The sequence below is a fragment of the Mytilus californianus genome, unplaced genomic scaffold (genome assembly GCF_021869535.1).
Source record: "Mytilus californianus isolate M0D057914Y unplaced genomic scaffold, xbMytCali1.0.p SCAF_5, whole genome shotgun sequence".
NCBI classification, from domain to species: Eukaryota; Metazoa; Mollusca; class Bivalvia; order Mytilida; family Mytilidae; genus Mytilus; species Mytilus californianus.
In genome coordinates, this window is record NW_026262701.1 from 11,869,928 (window position 1) to 11,893,875 (window position 23,948).

Here is a 23,948-nt window from a genome sequence, read left to right on the forward strand (position 1 = left end):
TGCTTGAGTAAGATTCCTTTTTTTCTTGTTATATCTGTGAGAGATATACTTATTTTTTTTTCTTAAGATAGCCATAACAATATTTGATAAACAGGGTTATTGATGAGGTCAGGCTAGATTTTAAAAGAAACTCTTAAAGTGGTAAAGCAAAAAGGGTGGTCTCCCATTTTCAATTTCAAACTGTCACATAACTTATCTCTCAATACCAACCAACATGCACTGAAGCCAAAGGAACTACAAAGGTTCATTTATCTTTGTAGAGGTAACATAAAATATACCTGAAGATGTGACACTGATACTTTGTTTCTCCTGATCAGCCATCCCAGTCATCCTATCGTTAAATTTTGTGTCCAGATGACGAGCAGCGACTCTGATTGTGCTTGATCCTACTCCGGATTGTAAAACTTCAATATAATAACTGAAACAAAAGTAAGGGTATTTTCCTATTTCTTAGATGCATCTAAATCAATTTTCCAATGAAAAGTCACAATAACGTAAGAATTTAAATTTGATATCATTAAATTCAGAAATTTCAATAGTTTACACAATATAAAGGGCACATTGATCTTTTGCTGTTACTTTTATTCATACTTTAATCATGTGTATTTTTTACCACTTACTGTTTATCTTTCTCAAGTTCTATAACATCAGAAATAGAATATCCATAGGATGAAGATGAACTTGCCAACTGAACCTAAAATGAAAGGAAAACATTTATATTAGAAAGACGAATAAAATCATCCACATGCTTCATTGATGATCAGCTTATTATTATCCTTAGATGATTGATTGTTGGTCTTTCATTTTCACTTTTGAGCGACCTTGGCTATTTCGTGGCGGCCAGTTTTTATTGGTGAAGGAAGCACGAGTGCCGCAGAAAACCGCCAACAGGGAAACTGAAAATCCTAGTCAAATCAAATTTGAGTCGAATGCAACCGCACACAGGAGTTCAAACTCACAACCTCAGTGTTGACTGGCTAGTGATAAGAGTAGTTGAACTACTTAAGAACACTCCTCCATCAGGGCCCCCGTTATCCTTAGAAGTATTTGCTATGACTTTTAAAAATGGGTATGATTCCAAAACATTTGGATGATAAATATATATTTTCTAAACACTCTGTTATCTTTTACTTTTGTATTCATAATTAGCATCATACACTGAACAATAGGGTTCAATAGACAGGTCTATAAAAAGCTGCCTACCAGTTTTTAAAGAAGGTTTTCAACGGTTTTGCAAAAAGCTATCAAAATTTGCTTTTTAAATGCATAGCTAGTCACAAGTATAAAATTTTTAAATTTGATTTATTTAGAACAATAGAGATATGATAATCAATAGCCTATACTCTCTAACCTTGTTTGTTGGATCTTGATCAGTGCTTAGATACAGCTTCCCCAGATAATAACACTGTAAATGAAATGTCCATCGTCCTGAATGGGGAGGAACGTAGAATCCATGTATCCTGGTCACATGGTTCCCTCCAATATTTAAATCAGAAAAATAGAAATGGTCAATGACTTTAGTTGTTGTTGTATTATCATCTGTAGTCAAGTCTAAAATCTTTGTTAAGTCATTCAAACTGTAATAGTGGTCGCTGTGACGTTCATATAACAAGCCTCTGTTTCCTAAAATAAATAAACTTTGGTAATTTTATTTTATAATTATAACAGATTTATAGAATAAACTTCTATTTGATGGAACTGAGAGGTATTTCTATTCACCTTTTGTTATATAAAACATATTTTTTGTGACCTTATATGCTCTCCCGGAAGCAAGTTTGGTACTTTAGGGTGTAAGAAATATTACTAAATGCATTCAAGATTATTGCAGAGAGTTAACGTAATACCTACCGATAGTAAATCTATATAGTACAATAGAATCCCTGCAATGGTAAGGAATTGCAAGTAGAGTGTCATTCAAATTTTGGTAAAAAATCTATTTAACACAAACTGTTATTAGTTTGACAATAACATATATACTTTTGGTGCAGTGATTCCAGCAATGTATCATAATGTTATACAAATCACTGTCATTACTGGAAGTTTTTTGATGATAGAAAAGTAAACAGTCTTATTATTTGCATTTTACTTAGCTACTAGTTTCTAAATCAGTCAAATAACTTGATGAAGTAGTCTGTTCATTATCTTCCCTTGACAAGACAAGGGGCACATCCGGCTATTGAACAAGCAGTGAATTGTAAATGTTTGGGAGTTCAATATCATAGGATGTTTGGTGTTAAAACTTGACACATGTATTTTAATTTGTCAAGAATAATATTTGGATCTTCACATTTATCATGAATAGTGTGGTCTTTACCAGAATATCTCAGAGCTGACACTTGTTCATCTGTTTCACAAACTATCAATCCATCTGTCACCGTCTCTGTAACCTGACATTCAGATCCTAAAAACAATAATACAATACCGGGTATAAATAAAAAGACATTCAGTCAATAAACAAAAAGGTTTCATAATGCTATACAATTAGTGAAATGGTTGATTACCTACATGTTTCACAGTGAACCACTCATCATAACCAAGAGTGTTTTTTTAAATTTAACTTCAACATAAACTGAACCTCATGCTTGATTACTTTGAAAAGAACTTGCAGAGTTTTTACCATTAAGGATGTTCACTACTCATGTTTTTAACTTTTTGTCAGATATTCTGAATCTAGTTTTATCCATGTTATACCAAAGAAAATTATGCCCGCTAACCCCTACTTTTCTTTTCATAATTTTATTACATATAGTTTAAAAAGCCATTTTTTAAAATCTTATAAAATCCTTGTTATTTTTTCAAAGTTTTGGAAACATAAAAGTGCCAATGTTAAATGTATGAAAATCTAGAGAATCATTTCCCGTCAAATTTTCAATTGATGATATCTCTAAAACAACGACACGAACTTTTCATTTTTTCTACTTTTTAAATTCCTTTATTTATATACTATCAAATTAAAACAGTCTTTTAAAAAGCTTGTTATTTTGAAACAGAGGAGCAAACATCCCTTAACAAAGAATTTAGCAAAGAAAATGAGGTGTAACAGTTCTTGAAAGATTATTGACATAAATAGATCAACAAGGCCGATCATCACATGCTATTGGTTATATATATATAGTCACTTTGCTCTTTGAAAAAAAAAGGAAATAATAGGAATTCCAAAACCCACTGATATAAATATATAACATTATTGTGAGGTATCATTTTTTGCAGTTTTAATTGTTAATCAAAACTTTTCAATACCTAAATAAAATCTCTATTTCATAATTAATATTTGCTGTTATTGCAAAATGTAAAACTGCATGAATAGAAATAACACAAAAATCCCTAAAAAGGAATAAATACCATAAGGGCAGTTAAAAACATAAGTCAAAGAAAAAAACAACACCATGACCAACAGAAAGAAAAAAAAAACAACACCATGACCAAAAGAAAGAAAAATACAACAACACCATGAACAAAAGAAAGAAAAAAAAATCAACAGAATGACCAAAAGAAAGAAAAAAACCCACACCATGACCACAAGAAAAAAGATTAAACAGTCAACAACACAAAAAAAAGGAAACTTAAGAAAGAGCAACACAATCCCTTCTAAAAACATGGGCTGAACTCAGATGCTCAAGAGAGAATAAATAAAATTGGGTAAACAAATGAAAAAAATAGTTTAACAGTTCTGAATATTTTTCTTCTATTAATCTAACTTCATTCAATGGAATCTGTTGATCAATCCAGGCACGGATTCAGATGGGGGCCCCACCCAGCAGAAGCACTATCCCCCCTAAAATAAGAAAAAAAATGTAATTTATAGGTAAAATTACAGTCATTTTTTTGTCAAAGTATGATCCTCTTAACTCTTAATTCTCGAGACCACCTCCTAACATAAAATCATCAATCTGTGCCTACAATCCATACATCTACCAAGAGCATACCTCCAACAACAACACGAACAGGTTTTTCTGTTTCATCAAAATATTGTCCAGTAATAGACAACCTGGTTCTGCCTTGAGTACTTCCACTTGATGGGGATACACCATTAATAACTGCATAGGTCTGATACATATAGATGTCATCATTTCTGGCTACTCTTATCACCTCTTTCTGTGGCAAAGATCTGAAATTTTAAACAAGTAAAAGGATGAGTCAAATTTACTAATTTACTGTTCAAAAAGATGTCTCACTTATATACATCCAGCAATGAAACTAAACTTCCAGGAACACAAACAGTTTGCAGAAACTTGTACAGATTTAAATGTTACACTTTGTAAATAAATAGCTGATTCACAAACCAGGACTCTTTTGAGGAGATACTTAAATATTCATACATATATTTTTTTTTACCTACTCAGGTTCCCAGATATGATATTTGTGTTTAAACTCTAAGGAATAGGAGAAATGTAAATATTGAAGAAAATGCTGCACAACCCTATGTTCAAATGATGTTCCGTCATTTTTAAAAGCAAGAAATGCATTATACATGTATATTGACTGCAATATCAAAATCAAGCAATGAATTCTAACTTGTGCTCATAAAGGCGTGTGAAATTGACGATATTTTCCAATGAAAGACATGATTTCGAGAAATAGCCTATTAAAAAGTTTTAGCCTGGTCAAGATTGTATGAGCAACAGAACAAGAATCAGGAACACTACTAAAACATAATGTCTTTATTCAGCAACTTTAACAATGGCATCATTGATATTTTTAGAACAGAAAATTCAAGCACCATGTATAATTTATGTAATATATCTGAGTATATATTTCATTGATAAATTTCTTGAAATGTTGATGGATTGGATGTGCAGATTGTTGTGCTTAAGGATGTACTTCGGTCAGGTTTAGGAATTTTTGTCAGATGTTCAGACTCCTTCGTTTTTTTCCTTCGATACAGGGTAAACTATTTTGCCCCATAACAACCATTTTTCTTTTCATACAAGACTTCAATAGCTCATAAAAGGTAATTTACCAAAATTTAAGCAGATTGTAGATTTCTTTTCTTTCGATTTGAGAACCAAATAATACAAATGCAATTATAAATGTATAAGTTAAAAGTCTGAGTCAGCCTTTTCCAGCCATTTAAAAAAAATTAAATATCTTTAAAAGGAGCTCCATAACCTATCAATATTTTTAGCTTATTTTGTTCCTTAACTAATGCTCTTCTGACTTATAGTATCAATTTCAAATTCTAGATTTTTTTAATTTCATCTAAGTACATCCTTAATGCATTTTGTTTTTTTACTTCAAAGTAGTTATAAATTCTGGAAATTTGAGAACTATCAAAAGAGGGACGAAAGATACCAGAGGGACAGTCAAACTCATAGATCGAAAACAAACTGACAACGTCATGGCCAAAAATAAAAAGACAAACAGACAAATAATAGTACAGATGACACAACATAGAAAACTAAAGACTAAGCAACACGAACCCCACCAAAAACTGGGGGTGATCTCAGGTGCTCCGGAAGGGTAAGCAGATCCTGCTCCACATGTGGCATCCGTCGTGTTGCTTATGTTATTACAAATCCGGTAAATAGTCTAATTCGGTAAGTCACATTCGTGAAAAGGGAAGGGTATTGTGTAGTTACGACATAAGGAACATATCCGATATCATCTGTGAAACGGTTATTCCATAATGGTCAACCAACTCGTGATGGCGTCCGTAAAATTTACGAAGGGATGACTTCAACTTCACCATTTGAAACTCTTGGTTTAATAGCTTCCTTGTGAGCAGCAATCCTCTATCAAGGAAATCATGATAGGAAACACAAGCCCGGGAATATCGTATCAATTGGGAGATATATACTCCGTATGCAGGCGCTGCTGGAATGTTGCTACATAGAAATGGAAAGTTCACAATTGGGAAGTTGAAATCATCTCTTTTGTCGTAAAGTTTTGTTTTCAACCAACCCTCATTGTCAATTTCTAGATGTAAGTCAAGATATGAGGCAGACTTAACTGTATCTGTAGTATCCTTTATCTCTAGTTCGATGGGATAGATTCGTTCAACATAGTCACCAAATTTTGTATTATTTAGTGAGAGAACATCATCTATATAGCGGAACGTAGAGTTAAAGGATATTGCTAACTTCTTATCTCTCTTCCTAAGAAGCTCCTGTATGAAGTCAGCCTCATAATAATAAAGAAACAAGTCGGCAAGAAGAGGGGCACAATTGGTTCCCATTGGAATTCCGACAGTCTGTTGAAAAACACGTCCTCCAAACGTAACAAATATGTTGTCAATCAAGAAATCAAGCATCTTGATAATGTCAGTTTCTATCAAACCAGCCCTATAAGAGTTTTGATTGTATGAATGCAATCTTTTACACATAAAAAATCCAGGTGATGATTTTCAGCAAGGATAGGCACTATCCAAATCCTTGTATTCAGTTTGAAATTTTTGACATTTTGTTATGTCAGGGCTTTTACTTTAGGATATATGGGTTTTGCTCATTGTTAAGGTCGTAAGATTTCCTATAATTGCTAATATGCTTATGGTGATAGGACGTGCCACTGGAATAGGTCACCTTTTCAAGCTTGAAAATATGTGAATAGGTCGGGAAAACTATCAGAAATATATGATAAGGTCAATAAAGTTCCCATAACTTCTTCGCTTGTCATTTTTGATGGTGTTCTCAGCTGTGTTTTTATCAACCAATTTTCTCTTTTTTGACACTTTGGTATTCCACTCTTACATTACATACCAAAAAACCCAAACAATATGGGAAAGGGTTACATTTTTACCTACACAATATATGAAAAGGTATACATTTTTAAAATCTAATTTATATGAAAGGGTGGGGTAACAGAACCCCAGCGGCACCCCCTATCAATTAAGTAGTGAAGTAGACCCCCCCCCCCCCCCGAGATACTATTAAACAATTTTTTTGTTAAAAAAATGTTCTTTTTTTCTGGGAAATAGAAATATTTATCTAGTGTTAAAAAAATATTTTTTAACTCATAATCTATACTTGAAGTAGAACAAAATTCATGAAAAATGCAGTTAATTTTTCAAAAGATAAATTGTCCTAGGCACTGGCTACGGTTACATGGAAATATAACAATAATATAAAAAATTATTGTTACATTGGAGACTAATTGCCGGAATGCAGGGTTGGGTAAGGAACCGATTAATTACGAATGTAACAATAATATTTGGGTCTACGGTTACATTGCGTTATTGTTACATTAACACACTGCAATGTACGATGGGAATAGTAATAAATATGTATTAAAATAAAACTTGAAAACTTTTATTTGATATTTACAATATTGCATACAATATTTTGATTTTTTATTTACAATGACAGTTTCTACAAATTCAGTATGTTGTTTTTGGAGCATGTTTTAGTCTGACACATTTTCGGTGAAACCACTCTAAGCAGCCATCACAAACCAGTGATACGGCAATGTGCACGCTCTATATTGCATACCGTACATTTCCATTCTGCATTTTCCCTTTATGAAGTTTAAGAAACTTTCAATGTCTGAATGCCATGCTTCTGGTGAAAAATATTTTGTTACTCTTGCGATGTTTACATTTTCGTCCAATATTTTTTTTTTGAAGCATGTTAGGTTGTTTAAATACAAGTCAATTGTGAAAGCAATTAATGTTGACATTTGCCGACAGATTGAAATTGGTGGAAACAGTGTTTTCATTTTCAGATTCCAGATATTTTGTGATCTTATCAGTCGTGACAGTACATGCTCTATTGAACAGTTCATTAAGTATTCATCAATAGTGATATTGAACTAAACTGTAGTAGTCATGATTTTTAACAACACCAAAACAATCAATACTTATTCGCTGAATAATATTATTATTATTAATATTATCTAGTACATATCGAAGAATTAAGCAACATAACTATAGAAGGTTTAAGTTTAATAAATCTATCATACATTGCAGTCTTTAATGTAACAATAACATGAATAACGCAATGTAACCGTAGACCCAAATATTATTGTTACATTCATGATTAATCGGTTCCTTACCCAACCCTACATTCCGGCAATTAGTCTCCAATGTAACAATAATTTTTATATAATTGTTACATTTCCATGTAACCGTAGCCAGTGCCATTGTCCTAAGTTACAAGGCTATGAAAACTTAAAAAAAACAACTTTTTAACAAGAATATAGTTCTTTGGGCAAGATAGCCTCCTATTTTTTATGAACTTGTTTCGTATAACGTTTCAGCTATTAACTCATTTTCGTTTTTTAAGATATCAACTTATTACTAAACTGCTAAATTGAGGATGTACCATGAGTCAGCCCAGGAGTCCATGAAGAAAAGCTGAAGTGGTAAAGTTGGACAATGTATACAAGTAATGCTGTTCTTTCATGCATTGCTAGATATTTTTCGAAATATAGGCTTTAGTTTACAGAGTTAATCGTAAACGACAAAGTTGAACAGCACACTCAATGAGAGAGATTATGTTGGGTCGTTCCAGTTTCGGGGAAGGAAACAGAAATAACTAGTGTAAATCTGTGCCAATATTATATTAAAGGCGGTGGCTATTTTGAAAATATCTATACTATTTTGCCGGCTCTGATTAAAATATCTTAATTCAGCCGGCAAAATAGCATATTACTATAGAAATGGCTATTTTACCAGCACCGGCAATATAGTGAATTTGTTGCTGGAAAAATAGAAGCGGAAGCCAAGAATAAAAAAATTCTTTAAATGCAGAAAAGAACTGCAATGATTATACTTGATGCACCAATACCAGAGACATATAATATATGTCTCTGCCAATACTAACACCTAGTATAAATTTATTTAAAGAGCTAAAATGGTTAAATTTCAAATCTAGAATTTCATATCATAAACTTATTCTTGTTCATAAAATTCTCAACGATAAAGCACATGATTACTTAAAGGAACTCTGTTGTCCAATTGTTAACCCACATAGAAGAAATCTAAGGTCATCTGCAAATAATAATTTAGCTGTTGTGCGACCGAACACAAATTCAATGAAGAAATCTTTCGCATATAGCTCCTCAATACTTTGGAATAAACTACCAAATGAAATAAAATGTTGTGAAATCCTGGACACTTTTAAACAAAAATGTATAGATTTCTTGACTGTAAATGATTTATAACAACTCACTCATATATTTTAATGATTTGGTATTTTATGTATATATATGAATTTAATTTTCTCTTGTTCTACAGACAATGTATAGTTAGCATGAATATTGCATCTACATAATATGTTCAAAATTGTAAGCTTTGTAATATTTGTACTATTTGTTCTTAGTGAGGGCCTCAAGGTAGATTAGTGAATGCTAATTGAGTCGCCCTCCTTAAATAAAGTCATTACTTACTTACTTACTTCAGTTAAAAACTATTTTGTTTTATATGCAATTCAAAGAACTGACTATTATTTCAAATGAAAATTTAATTTAAACATTTTTGATTTTGGAAGCTATGTGATTGATTTTGTTACGTTGTATCAGAGACATATAATACAATATTATATGTCTCTTAATGTATAATGTTTTATCTAATTTGTGATGCAATGAGATTTTTAACTTTTATCTTTTTATAACATACAGCAGAGACATATGCATGATATATAATACTTTCTCTGCATACAGTTAAAAAATCTGAGATTGCATACATGTTATTTTCACTTTGACTGATAAATATTTTTGAACGATTATATGTATCTTAAATATTGTCAGCTGTTTTCTTATTTACCTACCGGTATATCCGTTATTATTTGGTTCTTTTATGTTGACAGTGCACATTTTCGTAGTACTTTTTAAAACTAAATATTAAACTTTCACTCTTTACAAATAACCGGCTATTTTGCCGGCTTGAATTAAGATATTTTTAACCAAAGCCGGCAAAATAGCATATTTTCTATTTTGCCGTGGTGCCGGCAAAATATCTACTGTCTATATTAAAAGTGATTCTTTCTTACAGTATTGTTGTCATTGTGGTCATATATTAGATAGAAAATCCTAAGGCGTTTTGTTGGGATACCGCGTGAGATGCGATCAATCAGCACAATCACCTAGGATAGATGTAGCCTTTTTAACTATTCAACGAGAGAACATTTAGTCTTAGATTCAATGATTTTTTTATTAGTTGGTAGTGGCTTTGAACTAGCTGTCAGTAACTGCGAGTACTCTCAGATCTGTACTTAGTGTCTTTTTGTTGTTTGGATGTACAAGTACCCGGCCACGTCCACTTGTATTTGTAGTATTTGTATTTTTATCCATCTGATGAGTTAAGCCTCTTTCATCTTTTTAAGTATTCGCATTGGATTGTCAACTCCTCTTTGAGTAGGTAGTTTTACAATAACTCTAATGCCCGGTTTCATGATCTTTCATTGTTGATAAAAAAAATGTTAACAATACAGAACGATTTTTGATGGAGCATTTGGCAGACTGAGGCCCAGCAACATAACATTTTCTATAAGGAAAAGTATGTAATTTGGGTATCCAAATCATATAGTTTGTATTAAATTCATCCAAAAAATATTTCATTTTCATTTTTTTCAATACCAAAGTATTGTCTGCAGGGCGGGTGGTATATTCAAAAACTAATGGTCCACCATTAGCGGTAACAACCCAGACAAAGCGGAAAACAAAACTATGACAACGATTTCCATGCGTAAGACACGCGTTTTCCCCTTACATCAAATGCGCTACTAAAGACCAAACTTCTGGAAAGCAAAAGCTATATAATGTTTTAAAGCATCAATAACAGAAGGACCTAAACAGAACAGCCAAAACCTTTGCCTGAGGGACTTACATAACTTACTTAGTTTCAGTAATTTGTGACAGTGATATTTTTCATTTACTTTTAGTGTGAAAATATAGCAACTTTTAGATTCATTTATTTCATTCAATTTATCTTTCAGACAATTCTTCTGTTTTCTTTGATGTCAGTCGTTTTAATCTTAAAAGACTTTAACGACATGTATGTGCTAATTACACCGTTTTTGACATTACATTTTGAATCATGGCATGACTCCAGCATTCTTGATAATTTATGCGAGATGTCCCCAGGGTTTACATGGGAAAATAAAATTGCAGTATAATCTGCATATATCAAAACTTTACAATCTGAGTCAATGCTAGTTATAATCCGTTTGTCTACCTTGGTTTGAGTACTATAAGACAAACAGATAACAGGTTGTAAGTGTAAATGGGGTAACTTCAGAATTGTGTAATATTACATGTGGTGTCCCTCAAGGTAGTATACTGGGTCCACTATTGTTTTTGATCTATGTCAATGATGTTCAAACTAGCATTGACTCAGATTGTAAAGTTTTGATATATGCAGATTATTCTGCAATTTTATTTTCCCATGTAAACCCTGGGGTCATCTCGCATAAATTATCCAGAATGCTGGAGTCATGCCATGATTGGTTAACTGACAATAAATTGTCCCTACATTTGGGAAAGACGGAGTGTATAATTTTTGGTCTTGGTCGAAAACTTCGGTCTATAATACCGGGTGATTTTGCTATCTCCTGTAATGGAATTAATATTGAATCCAAAACTTTTGTAAAATATTTGGGAATAATAATAATTTTATATTGATCAGTTTCTGAATGGTGATTTTATTGTCAACTCTATAGTAAAAAAGTCAACCAAAGGCTTAAGTGTTTATATAGAAACAAAGAGTGTCTAAATTTTCAATCTAGGAAATCATTGTGCTCTTCTCTGATTCAATGTCATTTTGTATATGCATGTGCATGCTGGTATGAAGGTATATCAAAACAAATGAAGAATAAACTTCAATTGGCGCAAAATTAGATTGTGAGATTTATTCTGCAATTACATCCTAGATAGAGTGTGGCATATATTGAATATGAGGAATTGGGGTTTTTAAATATTAGTAATAGAGTCAAACAACTAAGACGTAATAATGTTTTCAATATTTTTAACAATATATGCCCAAATTATTTGCACACTAATTTTGTTAGAAATGAAACATCTTTCAATACTAGATCTAGTAATAAGAATTTTTATATACCAGGAATTAAAGGGTGTGAATCTACCACTTTCTTTTATAATGGAATAAAAAGACTGGAACTCGTTGCCAGAAATAGTTAAAAGTTGGATAAATTTAAATCCATATTTAATAGTGAATTTGTTTTTTATTAATTTTATCAAGGATTTGTATAGTAAGATATACAAATGCTTGGTCATCCTAAGGTATTAGGCTGCAGTGATAATCTAGTCTATATAATTCACTCAATATAATCTAGTCTATTATCAAAATATCATGACAATTTCCATAATTTTATTTTTTAAATTACAATTTTTAGTAAACATGTATTTTGTTTGTTTATAGCTAATCATGATGTAATATTACATGTAGTAGATAATTAAAATAAGAACCCGACAGACTAAGGCAAGGACGTTGAATTTATAAGTATACGGAAACCCGTAGTGAACAAAACATTTATACTGGACTTTGCCGTGTATTTACATGTATGATTTATGATTTATACTGTGTTTAACATTAATTGTGGTTGTATTTGAAATTGAATTAATATATCATTTGGTATCCGAATTGATGTTTTACTTATTTATACTGTGAGCTACTCCCCACAACATTTGTTATAGCAGGGTTGTCCTAAAACCCTTTTATAATATTATATCTAGTATAATTTAGGGGACTCCTATTTGATAGTCCGTGGTTGGAGGCAGGAGACATTTTATTTGCACGAACATCTATTTTCAATCATTGGGAGACGAATTATTTCAGAGACAATGTTGCCTTTTTTTTTCATTTCTCATGCGCGACTTATTCCTACATTGTGTAAGTCAGGATTTATAGTTTTTACTTTGGCTTTGAATAGAGTATTTGTTTTTGTCAGTTCCACTTTCAGGTTATTTTTTTTCAGCCCCCCCCCCTCCCACGCACTCCTGTAATATCAAGTGATCGTCAACCTTATTAATTGAAAATTTTCCCAGAAATGTATCAGTTTAGTTATGCCGGTAACGGTGAAAACACGTGTAACTGTCGAAGTCGTTTTACTTTTTAGTTTACTTTTTTTTTATTAAATGTAAAATGTATAGTTACTTACCGACCGTAGTGTCCTTCTATTATAAAACTGGCATTAAAGTTTCCTGTAATGAACATGTCCCGATAGTGTTATTGTCATATACAATGTTTCATTTTCAGTCATTGGATGTAACTAATTTAATATGAAATAAAATATAAAAAGACTTAAACGAAAGTAGCACATGTATATCACAAGTTTTTCACTCCTAATTTTCAAACATGACACCCTTAAATAGCAAACACATTTTAGTTGAACAACATGTATATGTCATTAACTTAAAGAAAATGATAAAATCTTGAAGTCTGTCAGAGCAACAGAAGTATAAGTTACAACCCAAGAGAATTAACACAAACACAAGAAGAGCATGAAGTCGATACATATATAATAAATGCTAGCTCTATGTATCCAGACTCATAAACGTTTGTGTTATCCGTAATAAATGCTAGCTCAATGTCATGATCCAGGCTCATGTGTTAACGGTATTAAACGTTTGTGTTATCCGTAATAAATGCTAGCTCAATGTCATGATCCAGACTCATGTGCTAACGGTATTATATGATTCCTGTATTGTCATTGAAAAAAACGAGAACAACGCGTTATAAATTCCATGCTTCCGAAGCGCTTTTTCTGGATTTGAATTCATCAGGAATGCCAAAAGCTGAATATTTGAAAGCCAAGTATGTAAAAGAACCGAAACAGTTGAAAAGGACCCCAAAAATAACAGCCAAATCCATCTAAGGTCAACTTTGTATGAGGTAGTTGAAAACTCAGTTTCCTGATGATATCTAAAATAAAAGGACAATTCAAGAAAGGTTTGTTTTAAATCATGTCAGGACCGAAGTACTGACCATTGACCATTGAGCTGATGATACTTTCAGGGACTGATAGGCCACCAGCAGCGGTATCGACCGAGTGCTGTAAAACAATGATAACAACAAAAATTAAATAAATGAGCTTTTCTGGATTTACCTTCACCAGGAATGCTGGAAGTCGAATATTTATAAGCCAAGACTGTATAAATAACAGTTGATTAGCTATATGACCAAAAAGAACACAAATAATAGCAAAATCCATTGAAGGTCATGTTTGTCTGAGGTAGTTGAAACCTTAGTAAATTATTAATTTTTATATATTTATAAACAGACAGTTTAAGAAAAGTCTGTTATTAATAATGGTGAGTATATCAACCGAAAGAGTATCTTCGAGACTCTGGGAAATAAACACTCACCTACAAATGTCCCTTTCATTAAACATTTTATGTAACCATAGGTACTGTATCCTCCATTGTTTAACTCGAATCCGTAGCTGGAAAATTAGAATAAGAAGTAATTTTGCCTTAACCAAATTGTATTAGAATGGATTTATAATCGATGACAGTCAAGCAATTTGAAATCTTCGAACATGACCCCTGTTCTGTTGTTTCAGAAGATAATTCCATTGAATGCTCCCAATATCCTCAAATAATTTTACAATCTTTATTTTATTTATCTTTGCTAAAATTATTCTTCTCAAACTCAAAAGAATCATGTTTTATAATATACAAATTTGCATGTAAATATCTATTTTTTTTAAGGGGAAATGAATTTATTCCCAGTAGAAAAAAAAGAGAGTAGTAAGAATGGGGAATAACACATGAACTGATCTACAAGAATAAAAAAAAAGACGATGTTTTTTTGTTTTTCGTTTCAGTTAAGAACTATACATATATACTAACAATGTGTCATTCTCTGCCTTCATTTCACAAAGCTGTCCTGCAGCATACACCCTGAAATGAAAATCCAACATATTTAAAGGGAAATCACACTATTTATACTACTAATAATAATTCATTGAAATTTTGCATGTAGACAGATCATACTTATTAAGATATTTTAGGCGAAAAAAAAATTGGGGTCACCGATGTTGTTTTCGAGATATGACGTCATCAAAACTTAAAGAATCGCGTTATAACGAAATATAGAAATACCGCTTTAAATTGTTCAAAAAAGACAAACTTATTGAAAAACCATGTTTAACTGGAATAACAAAAACAGTCAAATGTAACTTGTACCTTATGAACATTTATTTGTCTCGGTTTCCTTATTTTTGAAGGCCTTTGAACGTTTCCCGCAATTTTTAATTGCTATTTATAATAGATTTTTCTTGAAATAAAAAAAATCTACTAATGTTTTTCCCTTCAAACTTCTGCATAAGTTGCAGCTTCAGGGAAGATTTTAAAAGCATAAATAAAAAAGGGGGGTCACCGATGTTTTAAATCCGCTAAAACGGAAATAATCTTTATTATTGAATTTTGGCGGGAACTATAACCTTTTAACGTTATAGAACGACGTTGCTGGCATAACAGCATTTCTTGCAACGTTTGCGGGTTGAATTAAACCATTTCACTACAAAATATGATATCATTTTTGAACATTTTTTAAGGTATTTTGATTATTCATTGATATCTTTATCAATCTATCGAATCGTTAAACATAGATACAATACTGAACAGTTTATTATAAAGTAATTGTCAAAGTTGAAGTCATCTCATTTTTTAAATTGCATTTGTTGTATGGGGAAAACGAATGTTTGCCTCATGCCGTATTATAGAAATAATTTTCGGCTTCAAGATAAAGAATCTTCTACCTCGGAAGACTGAGGGTATCCGGGCAGAAAAGTAACACGTTCCTTTTAGACTGCAGGCAGAATAATTTCGTTACCATAATTTCACTAGCTTGTCCATTCGCACCGGGAAGATAAAACCTGAAATGCCGTGTTAAAAATGCCACAAACTCAGCACGCTAAAAGAAACCTATTTTCGGTAGGAATTTAAAATTGGTTCCGTAATTACACAACGCTTCATAATTTATTTGAACTGTGGAAACCAATTTTTTTTCTGAGTTCTATCATCCCGCACCCATTTTTCATACATCGTTGCATGTTCATTGTACATAATATGTTCAATGTTCATCGCCTGTGTATTAAAACTTTATGTATTGCGTATATTTTATTACCGTTCGATTCAACGTGGGTATTTTATGAGAAATACAATGCATCTGATAATTTAGAGTTAATTGACAATGAAATACACATCGCCATATTGATATCAGGAACATATAATGTTCCCAGTTGATGTATTTAAAAGAATCTTTAAATTTGTAATAAACGGGTCTAGTTTTTTTTTCTTGTTCTGCTACATCTATCCGTGTTTCTGTGGACATGTCAATATATTTTATCTAACTCTAGTTTTTTGTCGAGCCTTCGACTTTAGTCGAAAAAGCAAGACATAGCGATCCTACATTCCGTCGTCGGCGTCGTCGTCGTCGGCGGCGGCGGCGTCCACAAATATTCACTCTGTGGTTAAAGTTTTTGAAGTTTTAATAACTTTCTTAAACTATCCTGGATTTCTACCAAACTTGGACTGAAGCTTGTTTATGATCATAAGATAGTATCCAGAAGTAAATTTTGAAAAAATAAAATTCCTGTTTTTCCATGCATATTTGACTTATAAATGGACTTAGTTTTTCTTCCAGTTAACATTACATACAGTATGCAGTTAAAGTTTTTAAAACATTTATTAGATCCATAACCTATCCTAGATTTATACCAAACTTGGACAGAAGCTTCTTATAATCAAAAGATAGTTCGACAGGAATATTTTTATTGATTTTTTTCCTCATTTTTGTTGAGCCTGCGATTAACAGCAAAAGTAGGCGAGACACTGGGTTCCGTGGAACCTTTACGATTTATTTTATCAGATGACAAATGAGAGTGTGGATAACCTTTGATGTAGAATAAGAGTTCGAGTTCCAGCTAAATTTAGAGTTAAAGTTCCAGTTTTATTTTTAGTTCGAATGTTTATTCGAGTAAGAGTTCTAGTTAAAGCTCGAGTTCCACTTAGAAACTTCAGAGTTATACTGTAAGATAGAATAAATTCTGGTAATAGTTAAAATTTTGAAATCTGAGATCGGATGAAATTAAAAGAAAGATTGCAGTTTCTATATTTTCTGTTGGTGCACCTCTCTTTCTTGAATTGTATATTCTTTTATCACATTTATGTTTCAGTATGGTATAGCCTATATACTTTTTTTTGCCAAAACTGATTAATGATAGGTAATTTGAAAATAACTGATTGATTGTGTGTGCCACTTTCAGCACTCTGCTATTTCATGTTGGTCGTTTTTTTTAAAGAATAAAGGTATCAAGAGTAAATCAGCTACCTTTGTATTAAGCAAATGGTTGTCCTTTACAGTCATGATCGGAATCTGACAATCTCCCTATATCACTGTTTGTTGACATGCAAGTGATCACAATGAGTGATCTGAACACGAACCTACATCTTAATTACTAGTTTTTGTTTTGTTTTTTTTTCCGTTTTTTTCTTGATTTTTGCAAAACTTTCAGTGGCAAATATTACATGAATATCAGCACAAATTTTTTTTCTATATGAGATGAATACTCTTTCACAAGACGGACCTTAATGTGATGGTTACAGATTAGCACTCTGAAAGACATGTTACTCTACATAAATACATGTGTGTGTGTTAAATATTTCTCTTGTTGGAGACTTGTAAAGCCAAATATACAGTGTGGATTTTTTGTTGTTGTTGTAGGCAGTACGGTCATCAATAGTACAAAAATAACTAGGCATAGTGTTTGATATTCCCAGATTGCTCTGACGTCTAGCGGCCTTATTTTTTAACTTGCTGGTCGTACAGTTCGCTATAATTGACAGTTTGAAGAAATACTACAAAATATGATTTTTTTTGTGCCCAAATTATGTAAGCCTGTACAAAGCATTAAAGGAAGATTGCGTATAATGTACTATATAATCAAGGCTAAATTTTCTTTGATTTCGACAGCCAGCAACCGATTTAAAATTTTGTATGCTTCTTTTACAGTGATGTTTAACTGGCGTTATTCTTAAATAACGTTTGATATTTTTAAATATGATTACTCTACGAATCACTCGTGTTCATGTGTTTGTGCCCCCCATACCCCACTCCCCCCCCCCCCCAAAAAAAAAGAAACAGAGAGAGAGAGCGAGGCGTTTGACACCAAAGGAACAACGAAACTCGTTTCTTATTTACATCCCTCTGTTGGACAGAAAACTACAAATGCCGGAAGCTGTACGCTTACATGCTGTTACTTTTGGTATATTGTTATTTTTTCCAGTAAATTCCCACATACCGCATCGCAGTTGGGTTACACTAATGACAGGACAATTGCCCGTATTGACCGGATGAGATATAAATAGTCAGAACTTTTTTGTTATTTGATAGATTATTTTAATATTTGAAGACCTTAGAAATATTAGACTATATTTTATGAAAATCTAACAAAAAAAAGTTGACCGGACGGATTTCACACTCACTGATGTACGCTTTACAATATTGAACTGATCGACAAAAAGTTTTACTGTAATATCTCTTTTGTTTTACAATATTTTTTCATACAACTAAGAAATCTGCGAGATTAATAGTTATCTTATATGAAAATTTAAACTTCATAGTAAAACAAAATGTTTTTCTAAAAAAAAAAGTTGACCGGACGGATTTCACATTCGCCGATGTCCGCTTTGATTATACTGAAATGGTCGACAAAAAGTGTTATAAATATCTCTTTTGTTTTTAAATATTTTTTTTCTTCGTGAAACTAAGAAATCTGCGAGATCAAAAAAATTGTTAATATATGAAAATATAAACTTTACAGTAAATAAAAAAAGTTTACAAAAAAAAGTTGAGCTGACGGATTTCGCTACAAATAATAAAGACCAGATCAACAAAAAATGTTGATATTTCTCATATCTTACAATATTTTTCGATGAAATTAATAAACCTTTAAGAAAAATAATTGTATAAATGGTATTGTATGTAAATACTAACTCAATAATAATAATAATAATAATAATAATAATAATATCTTTATTTAAAGAGAGTAACTCATTTGAATTAAACCCAATCGTAAGGTAATTCAAGACCATATCAAGACCACTTTCGGCTATTTTTTTGCCATACATTTTGTCCGTTTCGAGTAGCATTTTCATTTTTTGCACTTAAATCAAAACGTCATTTGCTTTCTCTTGCTTTAGTGAACATCCTTTTGAGCGGGCCGCCATTTTAGAAATTAGCAACCTTTACGACGGACTCGAAACGGCGACGTCATAATACGGTCACGACACTATAGCGGCGCCGAGAGCGATGCGTATAAACAATAGTGTGATTTCCCTTTAAACTAACATATAGAAGATGTGAGAGTAATGTCAATGATACAGCATCCAAACAGCTCAACATTTAGAGATGAAACATATTCCACCAACTTACGTTTTATGCAGTAACTTTTGGTTGTCACCGTAAGGTATCTTCAGGGTATATGCATAACATTTATGTGTTCTTAATTTTTGATATTGCAACAAATTTATGTAACCATAGGTACTGTATCCCCATTGTTTAACTCGAATCCGTAGCTGGAAAATTAAAATAAGAAGCATTTTTGCCTTAACCAAATTGTATTAGAATGGATTTATAATCGATGACATTCAAGCAATTTGAAATCTTCGAACATGACCATAGTCATCATTTCGATTTTTATTTTATAAAATGTCTCACATTACATTTTAAGATTGATATATTTTACTGAGGGTCTATGTTTACTTTTTCTATGTTAAGATATTTTACCTCAAAATACGTTCTGTGACTCCATTTTTTATTTCTTCGGGGAAGACATTGCTTCCGTACACACCGGTAAATATTTTGCCATTAAGGTGAAGAATGCCCCCTAAAATGAATTAATTGATTCACGAATCAATCTAAAGACAAAAAAAAATCATCATTTCGCTATCGAAACTTTAAATGTTGCAGATGTAGTTCTTTCAATTGAACTCTTCAAATCTAGTTTATACGAGAGACTCGAGTATTTTTCTTGTGGTAGACTTCTAAAATATTATAATGAAAGCATTATACATAATGCATTTAATTCAATTTTTCAGAAATTCAAGAAATTTGATTAATTTTTGTTCATGTTCATCCTCATCAAGGCGGTCTTTTATTTGTTGATTACGAAATACAATGTAGGTCTAAGTCTGTAATAAGTATAATACTATAAAAAAAATAGAAGTGTTATGCATGTCAGTAAATATTATTTGAACTATGCAAAAGAGTTAATCAGTAATCAATATTCAATTCTGATATTCTTTTCCATTCGTTTTTGCTGAATGTCACGCATATTCATTTTTTTTATACTTCAGGAAACAGCTTATATGAAGCTTTGAAGTATAATGTGCCACAACTTGTATAGTGTTCAGTTATTTGTCTAATTTTAAGCATTGTTGGTTTATTTAAAAATGTTTATTACCTGGAATTCCAGATTGAGACTGTGGTTCAAGGCTAGTAATTGTCGGCGTGTACCATATACTGGGCTAAAATAAAGCAGAAAAGTATTTTCATTGATGCTTGAGGCTAAAATATTTGAAATTGTAAACCTAATAGAAACGTTGAATATATAGCTGATATATCGAAAAGGACCAAAAATTTAACCAAATCAAGACAAGGATTCAGCTATGCACGAAGGATGATACATTCATGAATTTTATTATTAATACAATGTTTCCCCCGATAATTAGACTGTATTTAAAAGGAAAATTAAAATGTATGTTAAAATTATGCAATTTACTCTCGAAATAATTGAAACAATATAGCATACTCTTCAGAAGTTTTTATAATGTTTTAGATTTGATGTTCCTGGTGCGCGCGTCGTCATGTTACCCTACGTAAAAATTACGAGAAGAAAACCAATTGGCAATACAAAATCTTAAGCCTGAGAAGAAAGAACACCACGAACACAAGAAAAGAGAAGACAATTAATTAATACTTATACAAAGAAAGGTAAAGATTAAGTAACACGAATGCCATCAAAAGCTGAAACAGTGCTACGAAAGTTAAGCATTTACCGTTTCACTAGTACCACCGTTTATGCTGTTCATGCTAAGTTAAAGTAGTATTTGATGAAAAGTCAAGAACTTTAAAGAAAGACTAAGATTGTTGCTTAGATAACAAGATCGTTTTTCTAGTCATCTGTATTACAAAATTATACCGTAACGCTCAACCAGATCATGACGGCCCCTTACAACTATAGAGATGACTTCAAAGTAAATTACCATTAAGGTGGCTGGGTGGTATAAATATCTAATATAGGATTTGGCTAATACTTTTTATAAATCAAATTTATCATATATTAAGTGGAAAATAAAAATAAAAAAATGGGTTCACCGTCTAGTTAAATTTTTTTGAAGGGTTCAAGTTTATTGGTTTTCATTCAAGATTACTATAGAAATGATAGGGAAATGAATGCATAGCCATCTTTTTTGAAGAATTTCTCATGAAACCTAATATAGGATTTTTTAATGTTTGTGTTTTTTCTGTTGCTTAAATAGTCTTTTTAAATAATAAAAAATAAAATCAACAAGTCACCGTCTAGTTAAGACAAAAAATGTAGATCATTAAAAATAATGAGTAATATTTCAAAAAGGGAGATAACTCTGTCTTTTACACATTTTTCTAATTTTGAGACCAGATATAGAAAGACCTGGTTATAAAAACTTGTTATACCTTCTATACATGTAAGACAATATATAATATATATAACATTTCCAAACAGTCGATTTGCATATTGGTTGCCATGGCAACCAGCAGTCAAAATGTAAAATCACTAATTTTTGGGATTTTTTTAAATTTTCAGTTCAAATTCATTATAGGGTGCACTGTTTGTTTTTAACATACGGATTAATACTATGTGTATTCATTGCTATTGCATAATAGAGCGACAATACTTACTACGAAAGAACATCTATAATCGGTGGAGTATCCACAATGTCGATTTGCCAGAACAGCCTCTCCATCAACAGAAACTCTAATATAGTAAGTGTCTCCAACCATATTTCTATTTCAAAAAAAAAAAAACTTTTGGTTAGCGTTCAAACCATTTAATACTTATTTAGATTGTTTTTATTTCCCTAATTATATACCTCGTCTGATGTTGTATTTAGCGTAATTTACATCCCACTTCGAGTTTATTTTAAGTTATGTAAAAGAGAGGCGAAAGATACCAAAGAAATATTCAAACTCGTAAATCGGAAAACAAACTGACAATGCCAATGCAAAATAATGAAAAACGACCAAAAGACAATGATCAATATTCAAAACACAACATAGAAAACTACAGCAACACGAACCCCACCAAAACTGGGGGTGATTGTTCTTAAATTAAAGTTGCAACCTCAACAGGAAAAAAATGAATTTACATTGTTTTGGTTGTTCTGTTCAGGACCATATGGTTTTAATGCTCTCAAACGTTTTATATGTTTGGCTTCCCGAGCTTCCCTCTCGAACGATTCTGGTGACATTACATACGTTTTGGGGAAATGGTCATATAGTTCTGGTGAGAGTTGGTTTAAAATAAAAAAGTGTAGAAGTAAAAAAGAACATTAAGTCGCAAGAAACTAGTTAATAAATGATTTGATCAGGATTAAAACTTATTTAACAAAGTCAATCCTTTCTTAGATAACTTATAACGCCTTTGAACTAAATTCATTGGATGTGTGTTGATTGATATCTTGGTGTGTGAAAAAACAGTCTATTCATTAAGTTGAAATATGACCTTGAACAAACTTTCAGTCACTTCCAGAAAGTTTTAATAGGTACTTTGTGTCTTTCGTTTGTTTGTTGGGTGTATGTGTGTGTGTAGTACCAATCTGATGAGGCAATCATTTTCAACCGATTTTAACAGTTTGTTCTAGTGATGGGCTGTTAAACAACTGTCCAAGGTTAGGGGAGTGTTGAGCAACATTCCTTGTTTGCCTGACCTACTGTTAGCCAGGAGCCTGTAGTCCAGTGGTTGTCATTGGCCGTCTTTCATAGTTTCTTTGCGTAAAATGTTATTAGCCTAAATCAGACCATTCATTTCACATTTAAATGTGTTATCCCGTTGCCTTTAATAGCTTACTATACAGAACATATTGTTGAAGGCTTTGATCCATAGTTGTTTACACCCCTGTCATCTCTGGTAGACAGATGTCTTATTTGCAATCATTCCACTTCTCCTTATTTTTATATTATATAAGATGTTTGAATTCAGGGACTAAGATGAAAATAGTATAATTATTATGTGTTTTATCGCAGAAATACCGTGGTACTATTATAAGCACAAAATGGATCCGTGCTATTACATAATGAGACTTTTATCCATGAACAAAGACGTTTTCGAACCGATAACAAACACTTTTACATAATATTTGAAAGGATGATAAATTTCTGTGCTAATATATATATATATTATATACATACATTCAAATTTTTTTTGTGTTAAATATAGTACTTCAATTTTTGTTATTGACATGAACTTACTGTGGAGTATAACAGATGATTCTAGTTTCAGTTGTACCATCCTTCAGAACTGGACAGTCATATTCTCTATACGATGATACTAGTTTAACCTGGTTACCTGCGTCATACTGGTTTACAGAAAAACCCCTACCTACTATTGTTAGTCTGGTCTCTCCATTCAAACTTCCATAATGTGGAGACACATAGCTTATATCGGCTTTAAAAGTAAATCAGAGATCATTAAACATTCAGTAAGTACACTTCTTTCTACAAATTGTTAACACGATTTGCTATAGGGTGAAACTTTTACTAAGCATTGTTGATGTGGTTCATAAGCGTTTCTCGTTTCTCGTTTTTTATATAGATTAGACCGTTGGTTTTCCCGTTTGAATGGTTTTACACTAGTAATTTTTGGGGCCCTTTATAGCTTACTGTTCGGTGTGAGCCAAGGCTCCGTGTTGAAGACCGTACTGTGACCTATAATGGTTTACTTTTATAAATTTTGACTTGGATGGAGAGTTGTCTCATTGGCACTCATACCACATCTTCTTATATCTATATA

General features: G+C 31.9%; 1 protein-coding gene across 1 annotated transcript in view; it reads right to left on the reverse strand.

The window, feature by feature from the left end:
• The window catches only part of LOC127701816 (fibrocystin-L-like), a 44,843-nt gene extending 21,245 nt beyond the window's left edge, over positions 1-23,598 (reverse strand). Inside the window, exons 1-12 of the mRNA XM_052205782.1 lie at positions 23,408-23,598; positions 21,839-21,944; positions 20,361-20,424; positions 19,685-19,784; positions 14,743-14,793; positions 14,257-14,333; positions 13,050-13,092; positions 3,927-4,108; positions 2,315-2,401; positions 1,352-1,623; positions 621-694; positions 279-418 (exon numbers count right to left, since the gene is read on the reverse strand). Of these exons, the coding sequence (XP_052061742.1) occupies positions 279-418; positions 621-694; positions 1,352-1,623; positions 2,315-2,401; positions 3,927-4,108; positions 13,050-13,092; positions 14,257-14,333; positions 14,743-14,793; positions 19,685-19,784; positions 20,361-20,424; positions 21,839-21,940 (1,192 nt within the window). The 5' untranslated portion in view covers positions 21,941-21,944; positions 23,408-23,598. The remainder of the gene's footprint in view (positions 1-278; positions 419-620; positions 695-1,351; positions 1,624-2,314; positions 2,402-3,926; positions 4,109-13,049; positions 13,093-14,256; positions 14,334-14,742; positions 14,794-19,684; positions 19,785-20,360; positions 20,425-21,838; positions 21,945-23,407) is intronic.
• Positions 23,599-23,948: the final 350 nt, after the last annotated feature.